At 54.4% G+C, this 25,713-nt stretch overlaps 10 protein-coding genes across 10 annotated transcripts; 6 read left to right on the forward strand and 4 right to left on the reverse strand.

The window, feature by feature from the left end:
- Window positions 1-408: 408 nt before the first annotated feature.
- Window positions 409-2,107, forward strand: CCOS01_02166 (sulfatase; the record flags this gene model as incomplete). The annotated part of the gene is made up of 3 exons (XM_060450358.1): window positions 409-546; window positions 609-1,193; window positions 1,250-2,107. 3 exons carry the CDS (start codon window positions 409-411, stop codon window positions 2,105-2,107), a joined length of 1,581 nt encoding a protein of 526 aa, XP_060319008.1.
- A 2,247-nt stretch (window positions 2,108-4,354) lies between these two features.
- CCOS01_02167 (uncharacterized protein) lies at window positions 4,355-5,805 on the forward strand (the record flags this gene model as incomplete). The annotated part of the gene is made up of 2 exons (XM_060450359.1): window positions 4,355-5,099; window positions 5,189-5,805. 2 exons carry the CDS (start codon window positions 4,355-4,357, stop codon window positions 5,803-5,805), a joined length of 1,362 nt encoding a protein of 453 aa, XP_060319009.1.
- A 948-nt stretch (window positions 5,806-6,753) lies between these two features.
- On the reverse strand, window positions 6,754-8,269 carry CCOS01_02168 (uncharacterized protein; the record flags this gene model as incomplete). The annotated part of the gene is made up of 2 exons (XM_060450360.1): window positions 6,754-7,439; window positions 7,495-8,269. 2 exons carry the CDS (start codon window positions 8,267-8,269, stop codon window positions 6,754-6,756), a joined length of 1,461 nt encoding a protein of 486 aa, XP_060319010.1.
- Window positions 8,270-9,983: 1,714 nt separating this feature from the next.
- Window positions 9,984-11,858, forward strand: CCOS01_02169 (uncharacterized protein; the record flags this gene model as incomplete). Its single annotated transcript, XM_060450361.1, has 2 exons — window positions 9,984-10,838; window positions 10,896-11,858. 2 exons carry the CDS (start codon window positions 9,984-9,986, stop codon window positions 11,856-11,858), a joined length of 1,818 nt encoding a protein of 605 aa, XP_060319011.1.
- Window positions 11,859-12,120: 262 nt separating this feature from the next.
- On the reverse strand, window positions 12,121-12,465 carry CCOS01_02170 (uncharacterized protein; the record flags this gene model as incomplete). Its single annotated transcript, XM_060450362.1, has 1 exon — window positions 12,121-12,465. One exon carries the CDS (start codon window positions 12,463-12,465, stop codon window positions 12,121-12,123), a length of 345 nt encoding a protein of 114 aa, XP_060319012.1.
- Window positions 12,466-13,731: 1,266 nt separating this feature from the next.
- On the forward strand, window positions 13,732-17,631 carry CCOS01_02171 (glycosyltransferase family 28 domain-containing protein; the record flags this gene model as incomplete). The annotated part of the gene is made up of 1 exon (XM_060450363.1): window positions 13,732-17,631. The coding sequence occupies one exon, from the start codon at window positions 13,732-13,734 to the stop codon at window positions 17,629-17,631; it is 3,900 nt and encodes a 1,299-aa protein (XP_060319013.1).
- Window positions 17,632-18,414: 783 nt separating this feature from the next.
- On the forward strand, window positions 18,415-20,028 carry CCOS01_02172 (uncharacterized protein; the record flags this gene model as incomplete). The annotated part of the gene is made up of 3 exons (XM_060450364.1): window positions 18,415-19,343; window positions 19,391-19,644; window positions 19,691-20,028. 3 exons carry the CDS (start codon window positions 18,415-18,417, stop codon window positions 20,026-20,028), a joined length of 1,521 nt encoding a protein of 506 aa, XP_060319014.1.
- A 405-nt stretch (window positions 20,029-20,433) lies between these two features.
- Window positions 20,434-21,064, reverse strand: CCOS01_02173 (uncharacterized protein; the record flags this gene model as incomplete). Its single annotated transcript, XM_060450365.1, has 3 exons — window positions 20,434-20,575; window positions 20,638-20,896; window positions 20,980-21,064. 3 exons carry the CDS (start codon window positions 21,062-21,064, stop codon window positions 20,434-20,436), a joined length of 486 nt encoding a protein of 161 aa, XP_060319015.1.
- A 1,311-nt stretch (window positions 21,065-22,375) lies between these two features.
- Window positions 22,376-22,842, reverse strand: CCOS01_02174 (uncharacterized protein; the record flags this gene model as incomplete). The annotated part of the gene is made up of 3 exons (XM_060450366.1): window positions 22,376-22,411; window positions 22,455-22,668; window positions 22,721-22,842. The coding sequence occupies 3 exons, from the start codon at window positions 22,840-22,842 to the stop codon at window positions 22,376-22,378; spliced, it is 372 nt and encodes a 123-aa protein (XP_060319016.1).
- A 2,307-nt stretch (window positions 22,843-25,149) lies between these two features.
- On the forward strand, window positions 25,150-25,621 carry CCOS01_02175 (uncharacterized protein; the record flags this gene model as incomplete). The annotated part of the gene is made up of 2 exons (XM_060450367.1): window positions 25,150-25,382; window positions 25,435-25,621. The coding sequence occupies 2 exons, from the start codon at window positions 25,150-25,152 to the stop codon at window positions 25,619-25,621; spliced, it is 420 nt and encodes a 139-aa protein (XP_060319017.1).
- Between the last annotated feature and the right edge of the window lie 92 nt (window positions 25,622-25,713).

Genomic DNA, 25,713 nt, shown 5'->3' on the forward strand with positions numbered 1-25,713 from the left:
TGGTGTTTGGGGGGAAAGCGTTTGGACCATGGGATCGGCAAGCAAATGATTTGCGACGATCACCCATCAAAATCCCCCGACTCGTGCTCCAACAAACGGACGCGGTACTGGCCCGATCCCGGCACCGCTGGGTACGGACCACCCTATTGTCTCCACTCATCGCCGGATCTCGCCGGATAATCGCAGCGGTTGTCGGCTGTGCGCATCGCCGTGTTGAACCTCATCCGACCAGTGAGGGTTTGCGGTTTGGGATAGTGAGTGGATTATGATGGTGTCCTCGTGAAAGAAATGGCAAGGCTTCGATTTGATGTTGATTATATCTAGAAGAGACTTTCCTGCTCTCAATTTGCGAGCAGTGCGACAACGTCAATCCGCAGCGTAAAGTGTGTAATAGACAGACCTCTCGCGATGGCACCCTCGTCAGATATCCCACCTCCATATGAACAGCCTGCGAAGCCCAGCGGGCTCAAGATGGACAAGCCAAACTTCATCATCTTCATGCCGGACCAGCTTCGCTACGACTCACTCGGCTGCAATGGCAACAAGGTCACACATCACCCTCCCCTCAAAAGTGAACCATCGATGCAACATCACTAACGTTCTGACAGACCGTAAAGACGCCCAACATTGACCGCTTCGCGGCCGAGGGCACCCGGTTCACAAACTGCTTCGTCCAGGCCTCCGTCTGTACGCAATCCCGGTGCAGCATGTTCACGGGCAACTACCCGCACGTCACGGGCCACCGCTCCCTCGAGAACCTCATCAAGCCGTGGGAGCCCAACCTCTTTCGTTCGCTCAAGGAAAAAGGAGGGTACCACGTCGCGTGCCTCGCGCCGAGGGGCGATACCTTTGCGCCGACGGTGACGGAGCTGTCGCTGGATGAGTATGGGTTCCTCGAGACGCCCGAGTTCGTGCCGCGGTTCGCGGGTGGCGGGAACAAGGAGCCCGAGGATAAGGAGGATATCTGGAAGAGGCTGTTTTACAAGGGATTGAGGAATAACGAGGAGGCGATGGATTATGATGATGCTGTTGTGAAGGGCGCGTTGAAGTGGTTGGAGTGTCCGCCGACGGATAAGCCTTGGGTGTTGTTCATGCCGCTTATTTTCCCGCATTGTCCTTTTCAGGTGGAGGAGCCGTATTTTTCAATGTATGATCGCGGTGAGATGGGTGTGCCCACGAAGCCAGACGATAAGGTGAGTGCACTCCTGGGGGATGCCAGAGACTGTCGCAGCTAACGGACTATTGTCAGACCGGCTACGAGCCTCGCTACATGCAGCTCAACCGCGAGCGCTACGGTACCCACCGCGCGACGCCCGAGATCTGGGCCGAGGTGATGGCGACCTACTACGGCATGATCTCCCGTCTCGACGACCAATTCGGGCGCGTCGTGGACAAGACGAAGGCGCTGGGCCACTGGGACTCGACGGTGACGCTGTTCTTCACGGATCACGGGGAGTACCTCGGCGACCACGGCATGATTGAGAAGTGGCCGTCGGGCCTCTCGGACTCGCTGACCCACGAGCCGCTGATCGTCGGCGGCTGCGGGCTGCCGCGGGGCGCGGTGTACGACGAGATGGCGGAGATGGTGGACCTAGTCCCGACGGTGCTGCAGTTTGCGGGTGTCGGGGAGCATTTTCCTCACTGCGGCGTCTCGCTCGCGGAGGTGTTGACCTCGGCGGACGCTACGATGAAGCACAAGGAGTTTGCCTTTTCCGAGGGCGGGTTCCTGACGAGCGAGGAGCCGCTGCTGGAGCAGGCGCCGTACCCGTACGATATCAAAGCCGCCTTGCAGCACGAGGACACGACGATTGTGGGCAAGAGCGTGGCGTGCCGGGACAAGGAGTGGACGTTCGTGTATCGGCTGTACGAGCCGGCGGAGCTGTATGATCGGGCTGGGGACCCGGGAGAGCTGCATAACCTGGCTGAGGTGGGCGAGTATCAAGAGGTGAGGAGGCGGATGGAAGGGGTTGTGTTGCGGTGGATGGTGGCGAGTAGTGATTTCTTGCCGTGGCAGAAGGACCCGAGGTTTCCTGCTGTGGAGATGGAGAGTGTTGCGGATCAGTTTAGGAGACGGGGCGGACGGTTGGAGAAGGACGTTGAGTGTTGATTTGAATATGGTAGAAGTTGCTATTGATGTGATCAATTCGCCGAATGAAGCGACCCGCAGACACCGGTGCTCCGGACATGGTCTCCACCTTTCGCCGGGCTCACTTTCGGGGTGGGTCACGGTCGTCCCCGCGACCGGAGACTTTTTCCGTTGGGTTCCGGCTCTGGTTTCGGCTCGACCCTTTTTTCTAAACGCGACACGGAACATGCAAATCCAAAACATCGGCCTCACGGAAACCCGACGGCTGGGACTCGAAAGGTCTGGATTCTTCACTTTGCTCCACTATATAAGGTCGTCGACGCCCCCCTCCTCCCACCACCGTCCGGTCGCTGGCGGGCAGCTGAGATGTGATTTGTGTTCTTTGTCGCCGGCTATTCGTACCTCGTACAGTGAGATCCGCTGGATAGGACGGCACCTGCAGGTCTGCCCACGCCGTCCTGTGCGGTTCGGGACCTGTGCTGTGTGTTATGTTTTAGCCGCCACCGTGGGCGCAGGTGGCTCCCGCGTCGTCGCAAGTTTCCTCGACACATGTGCGGTAGCATCTATTCTGGGCAGCTGCACGACAATATGTTTACGGGCAGGCATTCTTGGTCATCAAAATGTTCCATCTGCACATGTCCCCAGCGGGGCAGCCAAGGCAGCATCCACAGGCGAGAACGTGAAGCCCGTCCCACTCCATAGTCCGCGGGCTCAGGTTGGCTCGACTGAGGCAGAGAAAGGTAAGTCAATCCTGACGACACTCACCAAAAAAGGCCACGGCTAAAAGGTGGCCGCGGCCACCACCATCTCCTGCAAGCGTACCTAAATTTTAACTCTAACCCACTTGCTGTTATCCCTTCTTGTGCCTGACATTCTCCCACAGAATCGGTTTGGAAACACTCCACAACCACCATGCAAGAGAAGGTAGTTTGCTGGGGACCCTACGGCCAACTAGCCAAGGGGTTCATACCTACATACGGACCACTGGAGCAGGCTACTACTTGTCAACGGCGCCGTGTTACCAACAAAATAGTGGCAGGCCAAGGCTCTCCCGCTGATCGGCGTGTGTCAGTTGTTTTGTCTGACCTCCAAACCCGGGCCCCATTCCGTTTTGTCTGCAACGCCACCCCTTTTTTTTTTTTTTCCTCTCCCGCCCACCATCGCTTTACGGGGAGTGCTGGGGTGCACTCGAGAACTCAACCCCAGCGTCCTGCAACACATCTGACACGAGCGCACAACCCCCTTGAACGCCCATCAACGAGGATCTTGACACAAGAAACAATCGCAGCGCTGCAACCTAGCGCCATCCTTTCCGTCCCCCCCTTTTCTTATGATCCTACATACCTTACCAGCGAGCATCAATCATCAAACAGCGCCAATGTCCAATTGGGTCGCGGGAAGGGGTTACAGGGGATTGTCGTCCTTCGCACCATGAGTCGCTTAACCCTTCCTCGTTACAAGACAACCTTACTAAAGTTACCGAGGGTTACATTCGTCAAAAGTCTTGTTTCTCTCCATCCTGGGGTTCGCCATGGGCCATGGTCCACCGTCCATACTCCAATGATCCCATGGGTGATGGACCAGGGAAAAAAGACAAGAAAGAAAAGTGTCAGACGGAACCCGTGGACAGCTTCAATGGCAACTCAGAGTTCCAACGCAATCGACCATTCACACAAACATCCAGACCTCAAGACAGGGATCCGGGCCCCAAGAAGCTCGCGGACCTTGTCACGTCTTTCCCGCAAACCCCATCACCATCCGTTCTATAGTCTATGGGGTCTGTAGGCTGTGAGGTGTGAGTTATCCCTCCTCCTCCACCCATGCTCCAATCCTGTTGCTCCCCCGCGAGCATCCCAAACGCTGGTCCAGCCAGCGCCGAGAGCTCGAACCCCGTCCCGCGCATGCATGCATTTCCAAAGAAGAGTCGAAGCGCCCAGGGTTTGCTTCTGAAGCTTGCTCAAGTTTTCCGTGCTTGCTTATTGCGTGCCGTATCTTGCCATATTGTGTGTCGAGCGGTGCGGATACTTAATATCTATTCGTCCCACTTTCAATCATTCGAGCTGTGCCGGGAGTCCGATTATCATAGATCAATGGGACGAAAGTGAGCGTGTGTTCAACTCTTCCTCTTCTCTTCTCCCATTCCTTCTCCTATTCTCCCCTTTTTTTACTGTTCATCCTTTCATTCTTCACTTCTATTCGCGCGTTGTGTAGATCACGACCCGAAGATATCATTCTCTTCTAATACACACACATCTCTCCTCCATCACCATGAAGCCATCACTTGCACTCCTGGGCGCCGGCTCCGCCCTCGCCTTTCGCGAATCCAAGGTCATCTCCTCAAGCTCCGGCGAGATCTGCATCTCCTCCCAGCTGCTCGCCGCCTCCTCCAACAACGGTCCCATCTGCCGCAACAAGGAAGACCTCCTCGGCGGCCGCGCCGACCAGTTCCCCTTCTCCTCAGCGGGAACCACCTCCGCGCCCTCGGGCTCCGCGTGGACGCACACCTCGCCCTGCTTCAAAAACGGCACAGAGGCACCCGAATTCTGCATCTACCACGCGGCCAACTACGGCGGCAAAGGCATCTCCATCATCACCGACGCCGACCGCGCCGCCCACATCACCCGCAGCTGGGGCTTCACCAGGCCCGAGGAGCTCGAGGGCTCGAACCAGCCGCTGCCCAAGTTCGAGGTCGCCAAAGTGCCCGGCAAGGACTACGGCCTGGTCGCCTCGCTGCCCATCAAGCGGGGCGAGATCATCCTGCGCGAGACGGCGAGTCTGCTCATTGACTATGCGGCGTTTAGCCACATCCCCCCCGACGAGATGAAGAAGATGCAGGCCCACGCCGTGGATTTCTTGCAGTTCAAGCACCGCAGCCAGTGGCTCAACATGTCGAGCCACGGCTACCACGGCGACCACCTGTCCATGGTGGACAAGATCCTCGTGACCAACTCGTTTGATGTCGAGATGGACGATGCGAAGCGCGATGATGACTTTTACGCCGTCTTCGTGAACAGTAAGCTCCCCCCCCCCTACTCTGCCCCTATTTACCCTTTTCCCTGCTTCATGTAGGTCCCTGCAAACACGGCTAACACGGCACCCCAGCATCCCGCATGAACCACGACTGCCGCCCCAACGTAGACTACTGGTTCGACCCGCGCACCCTCACCCAGCGCACCGTCGCCATCCGCGACATCATCCCCGGCGAGGAGCTCACCCTCTCCTACATCGACCCCATGCAGACCCGCGCCGCCCGCCGCGAGCGCCTGCACTCCACCTGGGGCTTCCACTGCTCCTGCCACCACTGCATGCAGCACCGCCTCAAGACGGACGAGTCGGACCGCCGCATCGAGCAGATCGCCTCCCTGCGGGAGGAGTTCAACGACTACACCCCCGCGTCCAGGGCGACCCCGCAGATGGCGGAGCTGCTGATCTCCTTGTATGAGCAGGAGCACAACTGGAGCTTGCTGACCGAGGCGTACACCCTCGCCGCGATCGAGTACAACGGCATCGGGGAGCCGTGGCTGGCGACAAAGTACGCGCGGATGGCGGTCGAGTATGGGCTCACCACGCTGTGGGAGGGCCACGGAGATGTGATTGAGATGACCAAGCTTGCGGAGGACCCGTGGAGCCATTGGAGCTGGATGCTGAGGACGCGCAAGAGGTACAGCTGGGGACCCGGGCCCAAGGTTGATTTGAACGATGACGATGACGATGAGTGAGGTGTGTTGGGCCATTGAGTGTTGCCCAAAGAAACGGCTCACTGTAGATGTGTACGTACGCGTGAGATGATTATATCTGGTTCATGGGATTTCAGGGTAATGGCGTCTGGGACAACATGGCGTTTGGGAATCTGGAGAGAGCTACTCTTTTCAGCATCAATAAGATGAAAAAAAATCAAATGATTTCAAATTACTTCATATGACCTATGAGATGGTGAATGAGAATGGCTATCTACCTAGTAAGTATGGACCTTCTGTCACGTATGTGAACGCATCTTGGCTCATTCATCTCATGAGAGATCTCATTGTAAATCTATTACCTGCTTCTGAGCCTTAGATTTCATCTCTCATGAGAAAACTCATTGTAAATCTCACAGCTGCTTCCAAGACTCAGATTACACTCAGCCAATCATAACCACCATGGTTAAGAATCATCAGATCAAAGCCCACCCATACTCTGCATGTCATGCAAGTTTGAACCAGCCATCGAGGCGGTGTCAGCACTGGGCTACTGCTGGTCACAGCACGTGTAGCAGAACCATCTCATCCTGAATCATGACACAAGACCGGGGAAACCCATCACGAAAACGAAGTCAAAAAGGAACAAAACAAAAAGACCAAGTGTTCGAATCGTGTATCGCTCATTCAACGTATCTACCAAGAGTCGCACCACTCTGGTCTAGCCTCCCCTTCACCCCGCTGAGGTCTCGCCCTCATCCTGGCTTGAGTCTATTAATACTGCCCGCTTACCCCTTCCCTGAGATATAATCATGACGCCGTGAAGAGCGGTTCCGGACCCTGGGTATCATGAACCAAGTGTAATGAGAGGAGTACCAAGGAGAAATCCCAAAAATCTTTCGAGAACGCCACAAAAACTCCGTCCTTCCAAAAGTCGCAAAAAAAGAATGCCCGCACTGATATTTCTCAGACCCGAGAAAGAAAGAGTGCTCAAAAGGTGAGTGATGGCAGAAGAGGAGCTTTACCGTCAGTATGCCAAGCCATAGTGATGATGCGAACTTCGAGCTTCCTCTCCTGCCGGGCCGCCACCTCGACCCACGCCTCCACCGTTCGCTCCCATGGCCTGAAATCAAAGGTACTTGTCCAAGTCAGGTAGGCCTTATCGTCGTCCTCGATCTTGTACTCGAGCTCATGCTTGCCTGCCCACATCAGAGGCCGCTGCTTGATGGTCATGTGCTTCAACTGGGGCATCGTAGACGCCATCCGGGCGGCGGCGAGGGATATATTCTGGCGGAAATCGACTAGCTCCGAGGATTCATTGATATCGTCGCTCTGCTTGTGCCACTCTGTATTGTACCAGATAGATCCATAAGAGATGTAGAGAGTCTTTAGCAGCCAGAACTCTGGGTGATACGAGCGGTTCGCCAGGAACGGCTCGGTATCGTCCGTTCCCATGGGCCAGTGAGGACGCAAGAATTCTCTGATACGCACGACGTTGGTGACGCTGAGCTCCTTAAGATGCTGAGCGGCACGCCGGAGCTTTTCACAGAGCTTGGCACCGCTGTCGCCTTCAGCAAGCGTCTCGTGGGGGATCTGGCGCCACGATGATATCGTATTGGACATGATGGTGAGAGATTCTAATGAGGTGGGCCACTTTGTCATGGAACCGGCGAATTCTGGCCAGTGTTAGTGAGGGGACCTGGAGGGTAGCAACATCATCATGGAACGCACGGTTGAAATGAATTTTGCGGGTTTCCTTCTTACGGTCCTTTGTGATGTCGAAATTGGCTGTTCGCAACCCGGGCAGCCGGGCGATGATGTCGGCATGAGCGGCGGGCATCAGCGCCCGGTGGTTCTGAGGGCTCACGGTGAATGACCTTATCACCTTAACCACAGGCAGGTGGTTAACCCGGTCAAACTCCTCATCCTGGCCGACGAAATCGATCCAAGAGTCGGCGAAACGCTTTTCGCCGATATCTTTGATATTCCACCTGCGTCGTTGCCATAGCTCAAAGTTGGCGTTGCGGAGGTCGCTGGGTGAAGAGATGCTTAGTGAGAAATCGATGCCGTCACGGGTCGCATCCTCTGGTTTCCAGGAATTCATGATGCCAAATAGACGGTAAAATGCAAGAGTAAAGCACGAGTTATTCTCGGCCTTATCCTCCCAGGTCTCCTTCTTTTCGCAGGGATCATTGTCGTAGGCGGGCAGGTCGACGTGTAGGTTGATCCGCTGGACGAGTTTGCGGCGAGAGCCGACCATGGAAGACTCAAAGTCGTCAAGATTGGCCAGGGTGACTTTGAGGACGGAAAAGTTGAAACGCTCGACGATGGCCTGCCACTCCTTGCAGACCAAGGCGTAGTCGGCGAGGGAATCGGACTCATCGCCGTAGCGGCAGTCAGCGACGGCACACTCAACAACGGCTGTACGGAGTTCTGGCGGTAAGAGACAGAACCTATCCATTCTGCTCGCGGGCACCTCCAATACCGATACTCCGGAAGCGGACATGGTGGAAGGTGAGAGAGAGGAATGAAAAAAGACTGTTTTGCCCGGCAAAAAGAACGAGTGAGGTTACGGGATGAGACGGCACGACGTTGACTTGAGTTCGGCTGTAGCCCGCCCAGTCCGCTGAGGCTGCAGTCGGTAACTGTCGGTCAGAGCAAGGTCAGGTAGGGCGTGGGCTTGGGTTGGGTAGGGGCGGGGAGGAGCGCACCTGATCAGAATGGGAAGGAGGGGACAGAAGGGTACATGTCGAGCCGCGAGCGTTTAGCCTGGCAGGAAGTACAGGAGATGTTACTCAGATGGACGAAACCTCAAAGTACCCGTCCGCTCGTTTGTTAGCGGTGATGTGACTGGGTGGTGGTACTTTGTAATAATCGGGTAGTAAGGAAGGTAGGTAGTCACGAAACCTGGTACGAATGGCGGGTGCGGGGTGTCACGGGCAGTTGCTTGTTGGAGGTGGCGGATGGCAGATGGCGCCGGATGGCCTTGGGGATGAATCTGTACTCGAAGCAATTGTTCTGCTGTTTCCCTTTGAACCTGTCGTCTTCAAATCTGCAAGACGTTGCCTTTGTACGATGCACTCAAACGAGATTCAAAGGCAAGGGAGACCGCCATATGAGAGAGGCGGTGATGGACGGTGTACTCCCATCAAGGTACCTACGCACATACGGGTAAGGTTCCTTGGGGTCTGTAATCGCTTCCCCAGTCAAGGTGTCTTATCGAAGTGCATCCTGCTAGGTAGGTACCTTACCTATCTCGACATGCTCCACTTTCTCTATCGATAACATTTAACAGAAGGGATAGCGCGGGAACGATAAGACTTCCATGGGGACGCTGGTGGTTGACTTCGGTCCCTCAGGATTCAGGTTTCTTCAGGGTCCATTCCCGTTCCCGCAGATTAAAGGGATGGGGACTGTCCAGTTTCGTCGTCTGTTCGGATGCTTCCATTGTCAAGCATAAATCAAACACGAGCCGATCTTCCATCCGCAACCTGTTCTTCCATACCGTCTTAGGAATTTCCTGGGAATGAATTACTCACATCTCAGCCTGTCTCGTCGCAGGCCACTTCACCGCCAAGGCCTGGCCCCAGCCAGTGTTGCGGGCTGGAACCAGCCTGGTCTGGCGCGCTGTATTACCCGATGGCACCGGGTTTCACTGTGACTCTGGGCCACTGACATGTCTGCACCAACGACCTCCACCGGTCCTGGAGGCGGGGCCATCCTGAGGCTTCAGACCTGGCGGGACCTCTTCAGAATGCAGATTCCAGTGGGGTGAACCTGACCTGTAAAGTGTTCCAGCGGGATCCTCTCTGAATCAGGGCTAGTGCGGGGTTGCTGCTGCGCCCACTGCTGGCATTTCTGATCCTGTCGTTGACTGCAATCGCCCGCCTCAGTCCACCCCCTTTCGTGGAGTGGTGAGCTGCTGGTGAGGTGCTAATTATATTGCCTGGTGGAGAGAAATTGGAGTTGGAACCCTGCCGTGCCTGCCTAGGTCTGAAGTGTGGTCCTCTCTCTCACGCCTTCCCTTCCGTCTCTCAGGTGCTGAAAGCTCCGATGACGAAACAAGAACTGGCGCAGTCAGTCTCTTTTCTTCTTTTCTTCACCCCATCTGCCCCCCTCCTTCTTCCGTCTGCCGAGTGTTCATCAAGCCCAGACTTTTCTTCAACGACCATCGACCAACCCCTCCAATGTCACAGAGGTCATTCGAGTAGTTGAACACCATGATTGAAGCGACAAATCCTCCTCTTGCCATGGCCGACAAGCCCAGCGGCCTCCAGGCTCTGCGCGAGTCTAAGCCACCCGCCACAGACACCTTCACCTACCTGACCATCATTGGCGAGGTCCTCTCCCCCGAGATCCTGCCTGACCTGAACGAAATCCTCCAAGACACTCAGCTCACCCAGGATATCGGATGGGACTTGGTCGAGATGCTTGTGCCCGTTCAGGGCAGTCAGCAGTGCCTCGAGACCATTGCTCAGCTGGGCAACCCGCGCGAGGTCATTCTTAAGGTCCTCGAGGTTTTGGAAAAGACTGTCGAAGAGGCCACCGACGAGGAAGACGATCCCGCGACGACGGCGACATTCGTTCACCTGGTCGGCATGTTGAGCATCCTCCACAAGCGATTGAACGTCGCGCGCCCCTCTCGCTTCGTTCACACGACCCTTCAGAGCGTCTACCGCACCTACCATCCCCGCAATCCCGAAATGACGGCTGCAGTCATTGCCCTCGTCCGCTCCCTTTCTGGCGATAAGCGCCCGCCGCTCCCTACCCGTCAGTCCAGCAACAAGCTCGACACTCCCTTTACGAAGAGCGATCCCACAAAACACGCACCGGACCCCGAGGCCGCACACAAGCAGCAGTTGGCGCCGACGGATCCTGACACGACCAAGAGACTGCTCCAGTCCTTCATTACCTGCATCATCGAGGCCTACGTTAACTGCACCGGCATGGAATGGGCCTCTCGCCTGCTGGAATTCTACAACCCAGAGCGTGTCGTGATGCGCAAGAGCGTGTTGCGAGCCTTTAAGGAGGACGATGATCTCTTGGCGAGGGACGCTCTGGTTGGCCAATTAGTCGTATGTACCTTCGTCTGATGTTGCTCGGACGGACGAACTCGCTAACAAATAACCCAGGCACTTGCAGGAGATCTCGGCTTAAACAGAGTGCGTGCTCTTTCCGTCAAGGACATCTTTGAGGGCTCCATCCCCAATAGCCCGCTAGCAGTCGAGACCGATGACCTCAGCCCCGACAACATCAAGCTCTCCACCGGAGGTGTCTGGTGCCTGGTTGCATATTGGCTCTTCTCAGCAGAAGTTTTTGATGCGGATTATGAACAGGTTCAGATGACCATGTTCCCCGATCATGTCAAGCTTCTCGAAAATTTCTTTGGCGAAGACCCGCAGTCGCGCATCGTGGGAAACCCTGGCACCACTGAGGCTCTCGTCGTAATGGGACTCTGGCTAGAGAACTACAAGCGCATCTCACCGTCAGAAGGCGACTTTATGCCCTACCACCATCTTCTCACACTTGTCTCTGTGTTCCACCCGACACTATCAGTTCGAAATGTTTCGACAACCCTCGCGGGCCTCGTCCTGCATGACGACCCCGACGATAGCGACCGGCTCAAGATCTTGGAGGATCTCCTTGAGAACTGTATCTTCTCCGCTCTGCAGGCCTCTGCGGTGACGTGGTTGCGAGAAGAATTGATTGTGGCTCAAAAACGCAAGCTCACAAACAGATTCTCGACAACAGATGCAGTCGAGACTCTGCAATATGTCTTGTTCCCCAACATGGCATTCCTCAAAGAGCAGTCCGTTCCCGAAATCTGGGAATACTGGGTGCAAAACTTCCCCTTCCACCTGCAGGTTGCCAACTTTGCGTACTTCCTCTTCGCCGGCACCAGCTTCCAGCACCTGGTGCCGGCTAGCATGCCTGGCGCCGTGGAGCAGCGCTATGTTGAGCCTCTGCTACACGCCGTCAAGACTTTGCAGACGGCCCTTGAGAAGAAGGAAGTGGATGATCAGGGCCAGGGCGAGGAGGTTAAGACACAGCTCGACATTCTGACGATGCGGTTGAAGAGCTTGCCTCTGCAGTAAAAGGTGCTGTTGTTGTACATTGGACACTGGATATCACGGGTAGCCCCGGCGCGGGTAAGCCGAGATGCTCTGTGGTATGGGCTTTGCATTTTCGGGAGTAGGTTCATGGCGGAGTCTCTTATGAGTTACGAATTACCTTGGCTGCTGAGCAACGAGCAGCTGTATGAATTTAAAACAAAAATTTCTTTTAAATATGCTGCTAGCTGAGCGTGGTGTTTTGTGGCGTCTCTTCGTCAGAGTTCATCAGAGGAAAGATCAGAGCCTAGGAGCGGGCCGCGGTGAAGTGCGAGAGACCACCCGTCACCGAACTCGCACTACAATGCATGGAATGCATTCCACTACAGGCCACCACACGTGTCGTCTTATCCGTTGCGGACTCACGCTGTTCATGAGCGGAAGATGGCGTCGACGGCGTCAGTGCGGAAGGGCGAATGTCTAGAAGCCCGTCATATTTGACCCGAAAGCCGCATGGTTCTAAACGCCTGCTCTGACGATCCACGGCCAACTTGGACGTTCTGGGGATGAGGACGTTGCGAACGTTGTCACGGTTGTCAAATGCCGTCAGGTAGACGCGGACTGTGGCGAGTGATTCGTGGCTGTGCACCATCGATCTTGGTGTAGATCCTCGATCTATTGGACCAGGAGAGCTCGAGGTAATACATCCGAAGCACAAGTGTGGCGCCAGTGGCTTAGCTCATGTGCAATCAGATCTCCAGATGTACATGTTTGGAGGACGCAGCGGCCCAAGGGGCTCGAGCCCAATTTGGCTTCATGTAGGAAACAGCTGGCAAATCCTAACGCAGTCTCACCATCTCATCTCGGTTGAGGGGGGCCGGTTTGCGTACCTTCCGTCATGCTGTACTTTACTTGTCTCACCATAGATCGCCAACGTGATTCGATTGAAATGAAAGCAATGTGTTGTCAAGGAGGTAACGCTGATTGCCCAAATTGTAAGAAAAACCTGAACTGAGGCACTCGGGACGGGATTGTGGCGGTTTAATTCGAACGAGCCACCGGGGGAGAGTCTCCGGACGTGACCATCGTAGATTGCCCTCTGAGCGGTTTGGCACGGGCCAGCCCGGCCCAGCCAATGTCATTCCGTCGCACAGACCAGGAAGCTACCTCATCGGCAGGGGCGCACCCTTGCAGATAACCGCCCTAGCGTCACCTTCGGGAAGTGATGTCATTTTCGACCAGGGGGTGGTTGGAAATGAAATTCCAGCTCTGCGCTGCTCCTGAGGCTTGCACTACTGCACTGTTATTTGCTGCAGATGGACTGCTTTGGAAACAGCAAAGCAAGAACCAGTTCGGCTTCAGGTCCCAGAGCGCAAGCCGCAGCCACGTCCAGGCGCCCTCCTTCCTGTGCTCCTCCTCCGCAAAGCTCGCAAGCTTGATTTTCGCGTGAAACTTTCCGTGGGCCGGACAAGTCTTTCTGCTGTACCTTATTATTCCCGGAACCAAACAGATCGGCCGATGAAGAGGGTGGTATCGGCATTCTTTATGCTTCCCGTCCGTCCCTTTCGCCTTTTTAGCTTGCGGAGTTCGAGGTCCTTAGTCTCCTTCATTGCTCCGGACGTCAACCTCTGCGTGACAACCCAGCCAAGAACAAGTGACGCGACTTGCGCACCAAGACCAACTTCGCCCCTAAGACCTCTTTAGCCACGCTATTTTCAAAACGTATCTCTACCTACCTACCTACCTTAATGTCCACATTGGGATGCCAGCACTGAGCTAAACAACAAATTTCTCACAATCGATCTCAACTTCCTTTCCATAACCGCAACTCCCCTCCTCCCCCTTCCGCACCACCGTCAGAGACGAAACTCAATTCAAGAGCAGACCTGACACCACCACACGCCAACCCGACGCCATCATGGCGCATCCAACCGCCGCGGCACAACTGGCCTTGGGCACCGCGACCGAGTCCGAGGCGACAGCGACCCCTCCTCCCGAGCAGCTTCACATTGACGAAATTGATCGCGATGGAAGACACATTGGTGTTGTGCGAGACGAGAACAGGAACATTGTCTACCCGTCCTTTGTACCACCCGAGGTCGACTCGCCGAACGCTCGATCACCGCAATCCACGACCGCGCCTACAGTTCCCGAAATACCACCAAAGGATGAAAGGGCCACAAAGACCGAGTCGGCCCCAAACGGCCCTGACCACCTCGAGGTTCCCGGAACGTCGAACACCCAAGAACGCCCTCCCATAGACAAGAAGTGGAGGACCGAGGCGCCTGCACGAAAAGCTGGCCAGAGCAGCGCGACACGGCGGAACGTCCCCAAGCGATCCGGAACATCGTACCTCGATAGGGCACTCTGGGAGGCCGACAGGGGAGATTCGAGCTCGAGTTCGAGCTCCAGCGACTCCTCCGATGACGAGAACGCCCAAGACAGCAAAACCCCGGCCGAACGAAAAAAGGCACAAGATAAAGCCAATGCGAGGCGGCAAAAGGAGATTGCCGAGCGCTACCGCCGCTTCCACGTTGGCAATGACAATTACAACACCAAGGGCAAGGTGAAGAAGGACGGTCGTCTGCGCATCTCGGTCAAGGAGACGGCCAATACCGGCTACTTGGCCAAGGCGTTAGGACACGCCGTCAAGAAGGTGGTGCCGGTGCCCGAAGGTGAGGAGCAGGGCGAGGATGCGCAGCGTCCGTCCGTGTCACGTCTCTCCTCCGCTACCACGGCCACGGCCGACCGCGAGCCGAAGCCGCGCTTGAATATTGTCATCATGGTCATTGGCTCCCGCGGTGACGCGCAGCCTTTCCTCAAGATTGGCAAGATACTCAAAGAGGACTATGGACATCGCGTTCGTATTGCGACGCACCCCGCCTTCCGCGAGTTCGTCGAAAACGACTCCGGTCTGGAGTTCTTCTCGGTCGGCGGCGATCCCTCCGAGCTGATGGCCTTCATGGTCAAGAACCCGGGCATGATTCCGACTCTGGATGCTGTCAAGGCTGGAGACATTGGACGTCGACGTTCAGCCATGGCGGAGATGTTTGACGGTTTCTGGAGAGCTTGCATCAACGCCACCGACGACGAGAAGGATGTCCACAACCTCAAGATGATGGGTGAAAAGGACCCCTTCATCGCTGACGCAATTATTGCCAACCCCCCGAGCTTTGCCCACATTCACTGCGCAGAGGCCCTCGGCATCCCCTTGCATCTCATGTTCACATTCCCCTACACTCCGACACAGGCCTTTCCTCACCCACTGGCCAGCATCAAGAAATCCAACGTGGACCCTGGGTACACCAACTTCATCTCATACCCCCTGGTCGAGATGATGGTTTGGCAGGGTTTGGGCGACTTGGTCAATGACTTCCGCGTCAAGACCCTTGGCTTGGACGCCGTGTCGACTCTCTGGGCTCCTGGCGCGACCTACCGTTTGCACGTGCCCTTTACCTACCTTTGGAGTCCTGGTCTCGTCCCTAAGCCGCAAGATTGGGGTGAAGAAATTGACGTTTCTGGATTTGTCTTCCTCGACTTGGCTTCGACATTTGATCCACCCAGCGAACTGGGGAAGTTTTTGGATGCTGGGGAACCGCCTATCTACATTGGTTTCGGCTCGATTGTCGTCGATGATGCGGACCGTTTCACCCAAATGATCTTCGAGGCTGTTGAACTTGCCGGGGTTCGCGCGCTCGTGTCAAAGGGCTGGGGCGGCTTGGGAGGTGACGAGATGGACGTCCCCGATAACATTTTCATGCTGGAGAACACGCCTCACGACTGGCTTTTCCCCCGAGTTAAAGCTTGCGTCATCCACGGCGGAGCTGGAACCACCGCAATCGCTCTCAAGTGTGGTCTGCCTACCATGATTGTGCCTTTCTTCGGCGACCAGCATTTCTGGGGAAGCATCCTCGCAACAAGCAAAGCCGGACCCGAGGCTGTACCCTACAAGCAATTGGACGCCGAGAAGCTCGCCGAGGGCATCAAGTACTGCCTTACGGACGAGGCGAAAGAAGCGGCGGCCAAGGTCGCCAAAGACATTGAGTTGGAAGGCGACGGCGCCAAGAATGCTGTGCGGTCGTTCCACCACCACCTGACTCTGGGAGGCATGAACTCGATGCGCTGCTCCATTCTGCGTGACCGACCGGCAGTCTGGACGCTGAAGAACACCAATGTCAAGCTTAGTGCCCTCGCCGCCGACATCATTGTCGAGGAAGGACAACTTTCGTGGAAGAGGCTAAGACTGCTGCGGCACACGGAATGGAACGACTTCGAGGGCCCTGGAGAACCGGTGACCGGTATCGCGGGCTCTCTCGCCGGCACGATGGGCAACGTTTTTGGTGGCATCGGCAGTGTTCCCTACAGGATTGCCAAGACGTCACATAAGCGCAAAGAGAAGAAGGATAAGAAGAAGAAGTTGAGGGCCCTCCGAGATAAGCGCACGAGTGCCAAGGAACGGAAGGCCGCGACTAACAGCAATGGCGCGCTGCAACCGCAGGAGGGTGACGAGGACAATTCCAAGAAGGAGGGCGACAAGGCGAAAGCAAAGGGCGGGGACGACAGCAAAGCGCAGAAGAAAGATGAAGGAAAAGCCGAGGACAACAAAGTAGATAAGGAAGACGGCAAGAACAAGAGCCAGGGAGAGCAGTCCCAAGCCAACGGAAACGCTTCTTCTGCTAGACCGGGTGCGCAAGAACGTCGCGATACCATGTCATCGATCGATACTGGAACTACCGTCGACGACGCCGTCGGAGACTACGCCAATGAGGTCGGCGAGGGCGTGGGAAAATCGGCACAGGCCCTGGCGAGGGCACCGGTAGACCTATCCATGGCTATTGCCCAGGGATTCCACAACGCTCCTCGGCTGTATGGTGACGATACCGTTCGACGCCCGCCACGTGTTACCGGCATCAGCTCTGGATTGAAGGCGGCCGGCAAGGAATTCGCTTACGGCATCTACGACGGCACGACCGGCCTCGTTCGCCTACCCGTCCGGGGTGCCAAGAAGGAGGGCGTCAAGGGATTCGTCAAGGGAACAGGCATGGGTCTCACGGGATTCGTACTCAAGGATCTCAGCGCCATCATTAGTCCCGTTGGCTACACTCTGAAGGGCATTGCCAAGCAAGTCGAACGGAAGAAACAGCCGGATCGAGTCGTCCGTCGGGCCCGTCTTGTCCAGGGCCAACGCGAAAGACGGAACCTCCCAGGCGATTCAAAGAAGCAAACCGACAAGGACGTAGTCACTGGTTGGTATACTATTCGCGAACTCCTGGAGACCCTCGAGGCCGAGAAGAAGCAAGGCATCAAGGGAGTCTTCTCGCACAAGAAGCAACGAGTCAATCACGCAGCCTTTGAGAGCGTCGACATTGCCGACCGCACCCTACAGGCGATCAAAAAGGGTGAGGATATAAGCACTGTCGTCGGCACGGAAAAGGAGCTTCGCAAGGCGGATGAGAAGTTGAAGAGTCCTGCGACTAGACATAGTGTTGATACGAGGCGGTCGACCGAAACCGCGCGGGCGCGCAAGTCTGCTGAGGATCAGGAGAACTCGGAGGGCTCGGACAAGAACTCGTCCAAGAGGAGAAATGATATCGCGGAGAACGAGGAAGGGGAAGCACGAGCCGAGGCGGCAGACCGCGCGGATGCCAAAGACAAGGCTGCCGCGGAAGACGCACAAGACAGAGCGAAGGCTTCTGAGACCAAGTCTAAGGACGGAGCCCAGGTTAATGGCACGGCCGGAGTAGAGCATAAGACGCAGTCAGAGGAGGACGGGCATCGCCGGCCCAGCGTTGATCGCGCGAGGTCGGCTCAGGTTTAGGAGTTTGGGAGGCTATCGTCCGTACGGCGTTTCTTTTGTTTTCCGAGTGGTTGAGAAGAGAGATTTCCAAATCAGACAGACAGACTAACCCCCAGCGCCCAGGCATGTTCGGCACATGCGTTGTTTGGCTTTGGGACTCCTTTTTAGATACTTTTTCTGACTTATACCCCCACCCCCTTTTTTCTTGTTATTCCTGTGTAGGAGTAGCGAGTAGTTTTCTAATCAAAGTTAATATCCAAGGGAATATTCCGATGCTTTTGTGAGAATGGCTGATGGCTTGGGGGCCTGTCAGGCGGTGAGAGAGATGTAGGTGAGTGCCCGTCACGGATGGACGAAGGTTTGTTGTTTTGGTTGGACGAGGAATATCGAATGTCTTCCGTAAACATGGTCCCAGAGGATGATAGACAAATGGCAAATAGACACGATGTCGAACCGCGCCATGTTCAACATATCTCGGTTTCTATCTGGTGCCCCGTTTTCTCCGTATTACCGGATCCTGCTGTCTGCCATTTGCTCGATACATACCTGCCTTAGGATGAGGTACTTTCCTTGCACGATGGACCTGGAAGGCAGGTACGAATAATCATTTTCCCACGGCACCCTCATCGAATATGACCCAAGTCTGCTTGCGCACTTTTGTGCCTCAAAATATTTTTCCCTTCCTCCCGACTTTGTCCTAATTACATCCCCCACATCTTGATTTTACACACGATTGTGTATGATCAGCCTTGCTCACCATGGCTTCTGCTGACGAGTACAGTTTGACGGATAAACCCGACTACGATGGCGACTACTCCCCCTCAAGGTCTCGAAGAGGCCGGCGCCATGCACTTCGATGGCGATGAGGAGGGCAACCTTGAGATCGACGGCATCGTGCAAGGCACAAGAAGACGACGATATGCACGATCCCAGGCACCGACTGAGCCCGAAGAGCCCCGATCGACGAGACCGGCAAGACGCAAAGCACCCAAGCGAGGAAGGAGTCCGTCGGTAGAAGTCGTCTTGCCAGACAGCACCAAGAGGAAGAAGACGAGCTATCTGACGCCAAAGAGTGGCGGAGTCGCGGAGCGGTCTCGAGAAGAGGACAGTCCCCATTCATCCTCGCCCGAGCCTACCGAGGGTCACGTTCTATGGGGCCTTGTGCGAGAGAATTTGTCAAAGAAGATGTCTACGGCCCGAGTTCGAGAGTATATGGATGAGACGCTTCCTATCCTGACGAAACGTCAGCTCGATCGCTTGTTCCCAAAGAAGTTGCCCAAGTCGAAATACGACGAAGACTGGACCAGGAAAGATGAGAAGAAGCTGCAAAGGGAGTGGAAGAAGAACGCTGAGCGGGAATTGCTCGTGACCTTCAAGTATACCACAGCTGAGCTCATTGGGCTTTGGAAGGTCTGGCTGCGCGTCTGGCGCTGCTCGCCACAGCTGTTCATCTCCAAGTACAACAACATGGAGTTCGACACCAGCGTTGTCGATGAGGTCGAAATCGAAAAGAATGGTCAAGTCTACAAGAGACGACCCGCCATATGGTCGGTAGCATTCTGTCGGAACCTTCACCACCTGTCTCTCCATCCCGTCTGGATGGGGAGCCTCGACTTGCTTGCAATCGCTCTGCAGTACGCCTCCATCTTACGCACGAGGAACTACCAGGACTGGCCGCTGGATAATCCGACGGACGACAACTTCCTCGCCACCTTTATCAATGTGATTGAGAAGTACAAGGGCAAGGCAAGCCGCTGCCCGAGCTACACAAGAAGACAAGATCGCGAATGACCCACAAAGCCCTGAATGCATCACCTCTGTCAACCTTGATGCTGGATCTTGAGGGGAGCATTGTCACCGACGCCGAGCCTCGCACGAATGGCAGGAAGCTCCGAACATACAAGATTAGCATTCACGAGATCAACAACATCATCAGGGCCTTGGCCAACTCTACATACATGGGCATGCCACAATGGGGAGGCTTCACGCCCAAGGAATATGCCAAGCTCGCCGTCTACGGCCGAAGGCCATCGAGTGAGTTATCAAAACAAGAGCAACATTGCTGACGTTTACGAGCGAGCCATTCTTGTGCGTTTGCGATGGGAAGCAAAGAACAAGAAACGCCGAGCCCGACTCAACGTGCCAAAGACTGAGCCTTTCAGAGTCCCAAGTCGCCACAGGGCAGCACGTGAAAATGAAACGACGGGGGACGCTCAACTGAGAGCGGATCTTGACGACGCAATACGCCAGAAAGAAGCCTTAGAGGCTGAATTACGAGCACGACCACAAATCGAGAAGCGTAGGAGACGTACCGCTGACGAGAACGCGCACCTGAAGGAACTCCAGGCCGAAAACAAAGAGTTGAGGGAGAGATTGGAACGTGAAGCTAGCGAACATGCACAGATGGAGGAAATCTAGAAGACAGATCTTGAAGAAGCAGGACGCCAGATCGAAGCGTGGAAGGCAAGAGTACGAGCGCCATCACCAAGGTGAAACCGGAACAGGCGTAACGCTGAGGAGGATACGCACCTGGAGGAACTTCAGGTTGAAAAAGAAGGACTGAGAGACAAAGTACAAGCCCACGCAGCCGCGCGCACAGTTGGAGACTGGCACCTCAGCGATTATGAGACGTGGCCAAAGGCTGCATAGAACAGTAGTGAGAGAGGGAAGGGGGGTGGGAAATTGACAAGTTTTGCTGAAACAATTTGAATATGAGTAACGATTGACCTGAGCAAGTGATTGCCATTTCCATCCGTAAACACTACGTCTATGAATCTCTTGACCGAGCTTTGTTCAGGTCAACATAAGTGTGCTCACATTAGATCACAGTCGTTCCAGGATAGTGGCCAGCGCATTCATCTCCTTCCAAATCTCATGCATTCTCAGCTTTTCACTCAGCGTCTGCCCCCATTCCTTGCTGGCCTTTTCCAACAGCGCGTCGCCCTCCTCGCACGCCTGGGCGCCCCTGTTGCGTTTTGGTCAATCCTCGTTGCGTCGGACTCGACTTCTTGTTTAATTGATTGGCACTCTTCGAGGCCTCGGATAAGGGACGATCTTCCTTCAATATCCTCTCGCGACTTCTCCATGTTGTCTCTCATGCGGGAGAATCGAACCATAATATTCACTTTGGGGGTATCTGCAACACCACCCGTCTTGCCAGTCCTTAACTTCTTCTTCTTGTTCATGTCGTCAGTGATTGCACCTCCTTCGGCAATGTTGAAGCCGTCCTGCCACGCGTAGGAGCAAGAAAGGGCAATGACCAGCGTCTCAGCGACGGGCAACTGCCCTGGGAGCCATGTGTTGTGCACCACCCTCCGCGTAAGAACGGGGTCAAGGCCGTGGTGGCGCGCAGTACGGACGAGAAAAGACCCAGGGACTTGGTGATGTTCTTGAAGCTAGCCGCCAGGCTGTATTGAATCGGCCATACCGTGAGCTGGAACGAGTCATCCAACATAGAGCGGGCTCTGTTGTTGGTGTATCTCTGCGCCTGCCAGTCCTGGATATGACCCCTGCGTCTGAACGAGGCGGTCGATGAAGTCCCGTACCCTATCTGTCTGTGCCTAGCACTCAACGAACCGAGGCTGATAGTACTCTTTGAAGTCTATGCTGATGGAATGGCCATCAAATATACTACCTGCTGCGCGGGCGAATGTGAGATCTGCTTATGACTGACTGTCATCAAGCCCAAAGCCCTCAAAGGCTCTCAGCTTGTGTCTTGAGAGAAGCGATTACCTGCTTGGATTCCATTCAAATTCGGGAAGTTCTCCGCCTCAATCTTTGATGCTAAAGACAATCATATAGACTCCGGGGCCTATCGCTTTTGTCATAGCCTTACATGGAAGCGCGAACATCAAGAAGGGTGGTCCGACACCGGTTCGGGAAGATAGTGACTAAAGGCTGGCGCTTTCTTTCTCTGTTCCCGGCGTCAAAGGATCTTACGTTATCGGCGTCGCTATCTAGGTAGTATTCAAGGGGAATAGTAGCAGGAAGGTCGAGTACAATGCCAACGACGAGGACGAAGACGGGATTGAAGACGAGGACGAAGTTGACGCCGAGAGAAAAGACGCGGAGGGAAGAGATAGGGACAAGGTGAAAAATCTCCGTAGTGATCTTGATTATAATATTTATCTTACTGCACTTACTTAAGGATCATGAGGACTGTGAGGAGCCTACAGCCTAGCCTCTCTACTCGTAACCTTCCTACTTACATACCTCTTCCTATACGGTTTGTTGCTTCCACCATCGTTTTCCAACCAGTTGCTATAGGTGCCACCAATGGGCCGCATTCAGGGCTCTTGCTGGGAGGCATTAGTCTGCATCTAGGCTCATGGTGATAAGTGAGAAAGATTCATCTGGAAAACACTGCGTTCCTGAGAGGTTCTTTATCGCTCTGGAATATTTACATCGTGGGTCGGGGGCGGCGTGTCCATGTTGGGCTTTGGGCAAGGTTGGGAGGTGGACCAAAGAGATGTTGAGAAGGATAAGCCATGATACAACTATTGCCATGTCAGAGTACTGCCGTGATGGCATCAGCCGTTGATACCTAAATCGAGCCAGTCGCTATGAGCGTCACCGTTGATTTTGAGCCATTGAACTCGTCGTTGCAATAAACCTCCTTGGGAATATTGAATTTGTGTGACTCTCAAGACGTTGTAGAAGCGTTAGGCGAGTCGCAACATTAACGAGATGCTCGGCCAAGCCTGCGAGACTATGAGCCGCTGATTGATGCGTATTTATCATTACCGAGTCGAAGATTCGACAGGTGTCAGTATTGCTTCGGAAGCCGGACCCATGCTTCGGACTAAGTGTGTTGTTAGACTATGGTAGTCATGTCTGTTGCGCACTTTGACGGACATAACCCGTCCCGTAGGGATTTCGAAAGCGTCGCAGTCCCTTTTCTCGGAGGCTAGAGTCGAACTTTCGTCGACCTTTTCGTTGGTTCTCTTGTTGTGAAGGAATTCCGCAATGCGTAAGTCGTCGTCTTCGTATTCGTAGTCGACTTCTACGCTTTGCTTATAGTCAAGTGAAACTTTGAGCAAATTTCCTTTTCTCAGGAATCTAAAGCCTGGCTAGATACTATCCAAGTTGTATGGCAGGTCCTTGTGCTCAGCTTATATCTATTTGGCGAATGCTACGAAAATCCAAGCATGGATGGTTACGTCGGTCGAAGTTCGTGAGTTGAGAGTTTTCGTAAGTAGAGCGGCCTGTAAGTCGAAGGCTACATGTGAGCATGAGTAGTCAAGTCAGACGGCGTTGGGGGGTACTGGGTTTTTGGAACGAAAGCTGCTGGGCAGTCAACATATGGATTTTGATGGATATAGGTTCATGGAAATTGGGGTTTGGTGAATGAAGACACTAGCTCGCGTATTGCGGATTCAGGAAAGTGTCATGAAACCAGATGCTGATTGAATCTGTCTGTCTCATCCAGTCTTTGTTCGTGCTTGGGATGGCGAGATACCTAGCCACTCTACTCGGGATGATATGGAAGGGCGAAATCATGGGGGAAGTTGCCTTGGAGAAGGTGGAGAGAGAAAAAAAATAGAGTGGAATATTCGGATATAAGGACCTGTGTTGATTTACGGGAGTAGGCATCTATCAAGGCGGCAGGTAACTTTGCATGGCTCGTTGACATCAAAGCAGAGCAAAACCTATACCGAGTGCGACCTATATGAGCTGGAGGGTGGGGTGTCACCATGACCCCGAAGGACACGACTTCTTCTGGTTCGCAAACCACGCGGCTCCTTGTTAAGGCAACCAAGGGAAGGGGGTAGATGGCTCAGAGGGGGGGTGTCTTAGGGAAGAGGGTGGTGTGGGGTGTGTGATGTGGACCGCCTTGGGTTGAGTCCAGGCGTCGCCCACGAAAGCTGTAACTACATGGCAGAGGGAAAAGAGTGACGAGTTCAGAAAGATGCGGCTCAGAAGAGGAGGAGCAGGGTGGCAAAGATCTACTGCGTGATGTAGATTCTTTTGAGCCTGTTGTTGACCTCTCGGACTGTTTACGGGCGGGGAACGATTACGAAAACGATTAACGACTCAAAGAGTTAGAACGAGTCGTGGACCTGGCGAGAAATTAACAATGTAGTCATTCTATTGCTCTCACAGCAAGTCAGGTCAAATGTGCAAAGAAGCATGCATTACATTTCTGCATCAATCTCGTGCACTTACGCCTTAAACGGTAGATTCCAAGGTAATGATGGTTCCAAAGGTGATCTTCCAGGCCGATTCCTATTGCCACGCTCCAATGTTGTCAACTGAGTATCACTCCTGAATCCATCCATTCTGGACCAAAGCAAAGTTTTCAAGTGAACACTGTGCAGTGTACAAGGTAGTACCCCTTCTCACCATGATTTCACAATGAATCATATCGTTTCCATGATCGGAACAACACAGTGTGAAGGGGTTTAACTATTACCGTAGGAGCACACTTGCATCGTGATAACCATCATGCATTTGAGAGATAGAAGAGGGTTTGGGTCGTTGACTGATGATAGAGGTAAACGGGTCGCAATGGAAGTGCTTTGAGGTAGGTATACAAAACGTGCCAGGCAAACTTCAGCGGTGGCTTGCACTTCGAAGTTCTGCGATAACTCTGCCCGGCCGAACGTTCAATGCAATTCTAACAACTCCTTGCAACGGCCGCAGTTCGTCAGGCTAGATGCCTCTTCAATTGAAGGTGGGGTTAAGGAAGGTTGACTTACCTTAGGTCAGCCGGGAGGTCATCATGGCAGGGAGCTGGCTCGAATCATCGTCCAAGGTGCCGGCTTCTTGGTTCGATGAGCCGTTTGTGACTTGGACTGGGAAGAAGGAAATAGACGGGAACTTGGGGTGGGCGAAGAGGAAGTCCACCAGGATGGAAAAAGCGACTGGTTCGCGAACCAGCCTGAGGCTCTCGCAGGCCTTCTCAGGCAACCGTGCTAATGCATGTGCCTTAGGTGGCGAGTGGTTCGCACCCTTAGCCTGACCTCTGTGACCCTGTCCATATTTAGGTAGCCAGCGTCCTCGTCAAAAGTTCAATGGTAACAATCGTACAGCTCCAGACCGAATTTGGGCACGTGTCTCCAGCTACCCCTTATACAGCTTTGTTCTCTTGCGGCGTAAAGCTCTCATCAACGGAACGTCGCCTCTGCATTTTCTCGATATCCTCCGAATATACATATCTCTTCACGACCTCAACCGCCTGTTGCTAACACAACTCTTCTCAACGAAACGAATGCCAAACACTCCTTATAGCTCGACTGACCCAGCGTGTGGCAGAGAAACCGAAACGGAATCGTTAGAGTCGCAATGGCCACGTTGGAAGCAATGCCGTTGATGGCAACTTTTGCCCATGAGTTCTTCCCGTGCGTGACACTTGGCTGCACTTCAAAGCCCTTTCCAACAAAAGCCAACCTTAAGCGGCATATGAGAGCTGTGCACGGTCCACTAGTCAAATTGCGTTGCGGAAAGCTTCTACGAGGTCATTCTTGCAACATCAGACGCCATCAGCAAAGGTGCCACGCGTGTCTCCGAAAGCCTGTCGGTACTGAAAAAGTTCCAAGCATGACTAAGCCCCGTCGGTCAGAGCGTCTTAGTCAGCATGTACAACAAGTTATCATAGCACGCGCAGTCGACGGGACCTCAGCCCAGAACGAGCTATCGGGCTGTGTCACCCCTAACGAAGTCTACCTACATGCCCCTAAGAATGAGACGCGAGACACTTCGTACGATGTTGGCGTCAACGCACCGCTGCATGACCCGGTTTTGGACACGATCTACGCCTACCCATACGGATTGTGAGTTCCCCTCCGAGATCATAATGATAATCTTGTTCTGACGATTTGATAGTCCTGGCGGTGATTTCACATGGACTGGTCCCATTAGTACATGGGACGAAGTAACAAACGTACGAATATGGATATGTCCCCTTCCACTGGTAACTGTTGTGGGGAACAAAACGCTCATCGTTGATGTCGTGCAGACAACCCCACAGGATCCCGGCGCAATAAGTATCCACTCAGATCCATCATCTTAGTTGCCTTGTCACGCTTGTCCACCAGAGCGATCAGCCCTCGGCACAGAAACGACACCTACGGGAAGTTTTGACCACTGTTTAGAGGGTCTTTG

Source organism: Colletotrichum costaricense (genome assembly GCF_030867565.1).
Source record: "Colletotrichum costaricense strain IMI 309622 chromosome Unknown Scaffold_2.1, whole genome shotgun sequence".
NCBI lineage: Eukaryota > Fungi > Ascomycota > Sordariomycetes > Glomerellales > Glomerellaceae > Colletotrichum > Colletotrichum costaricense.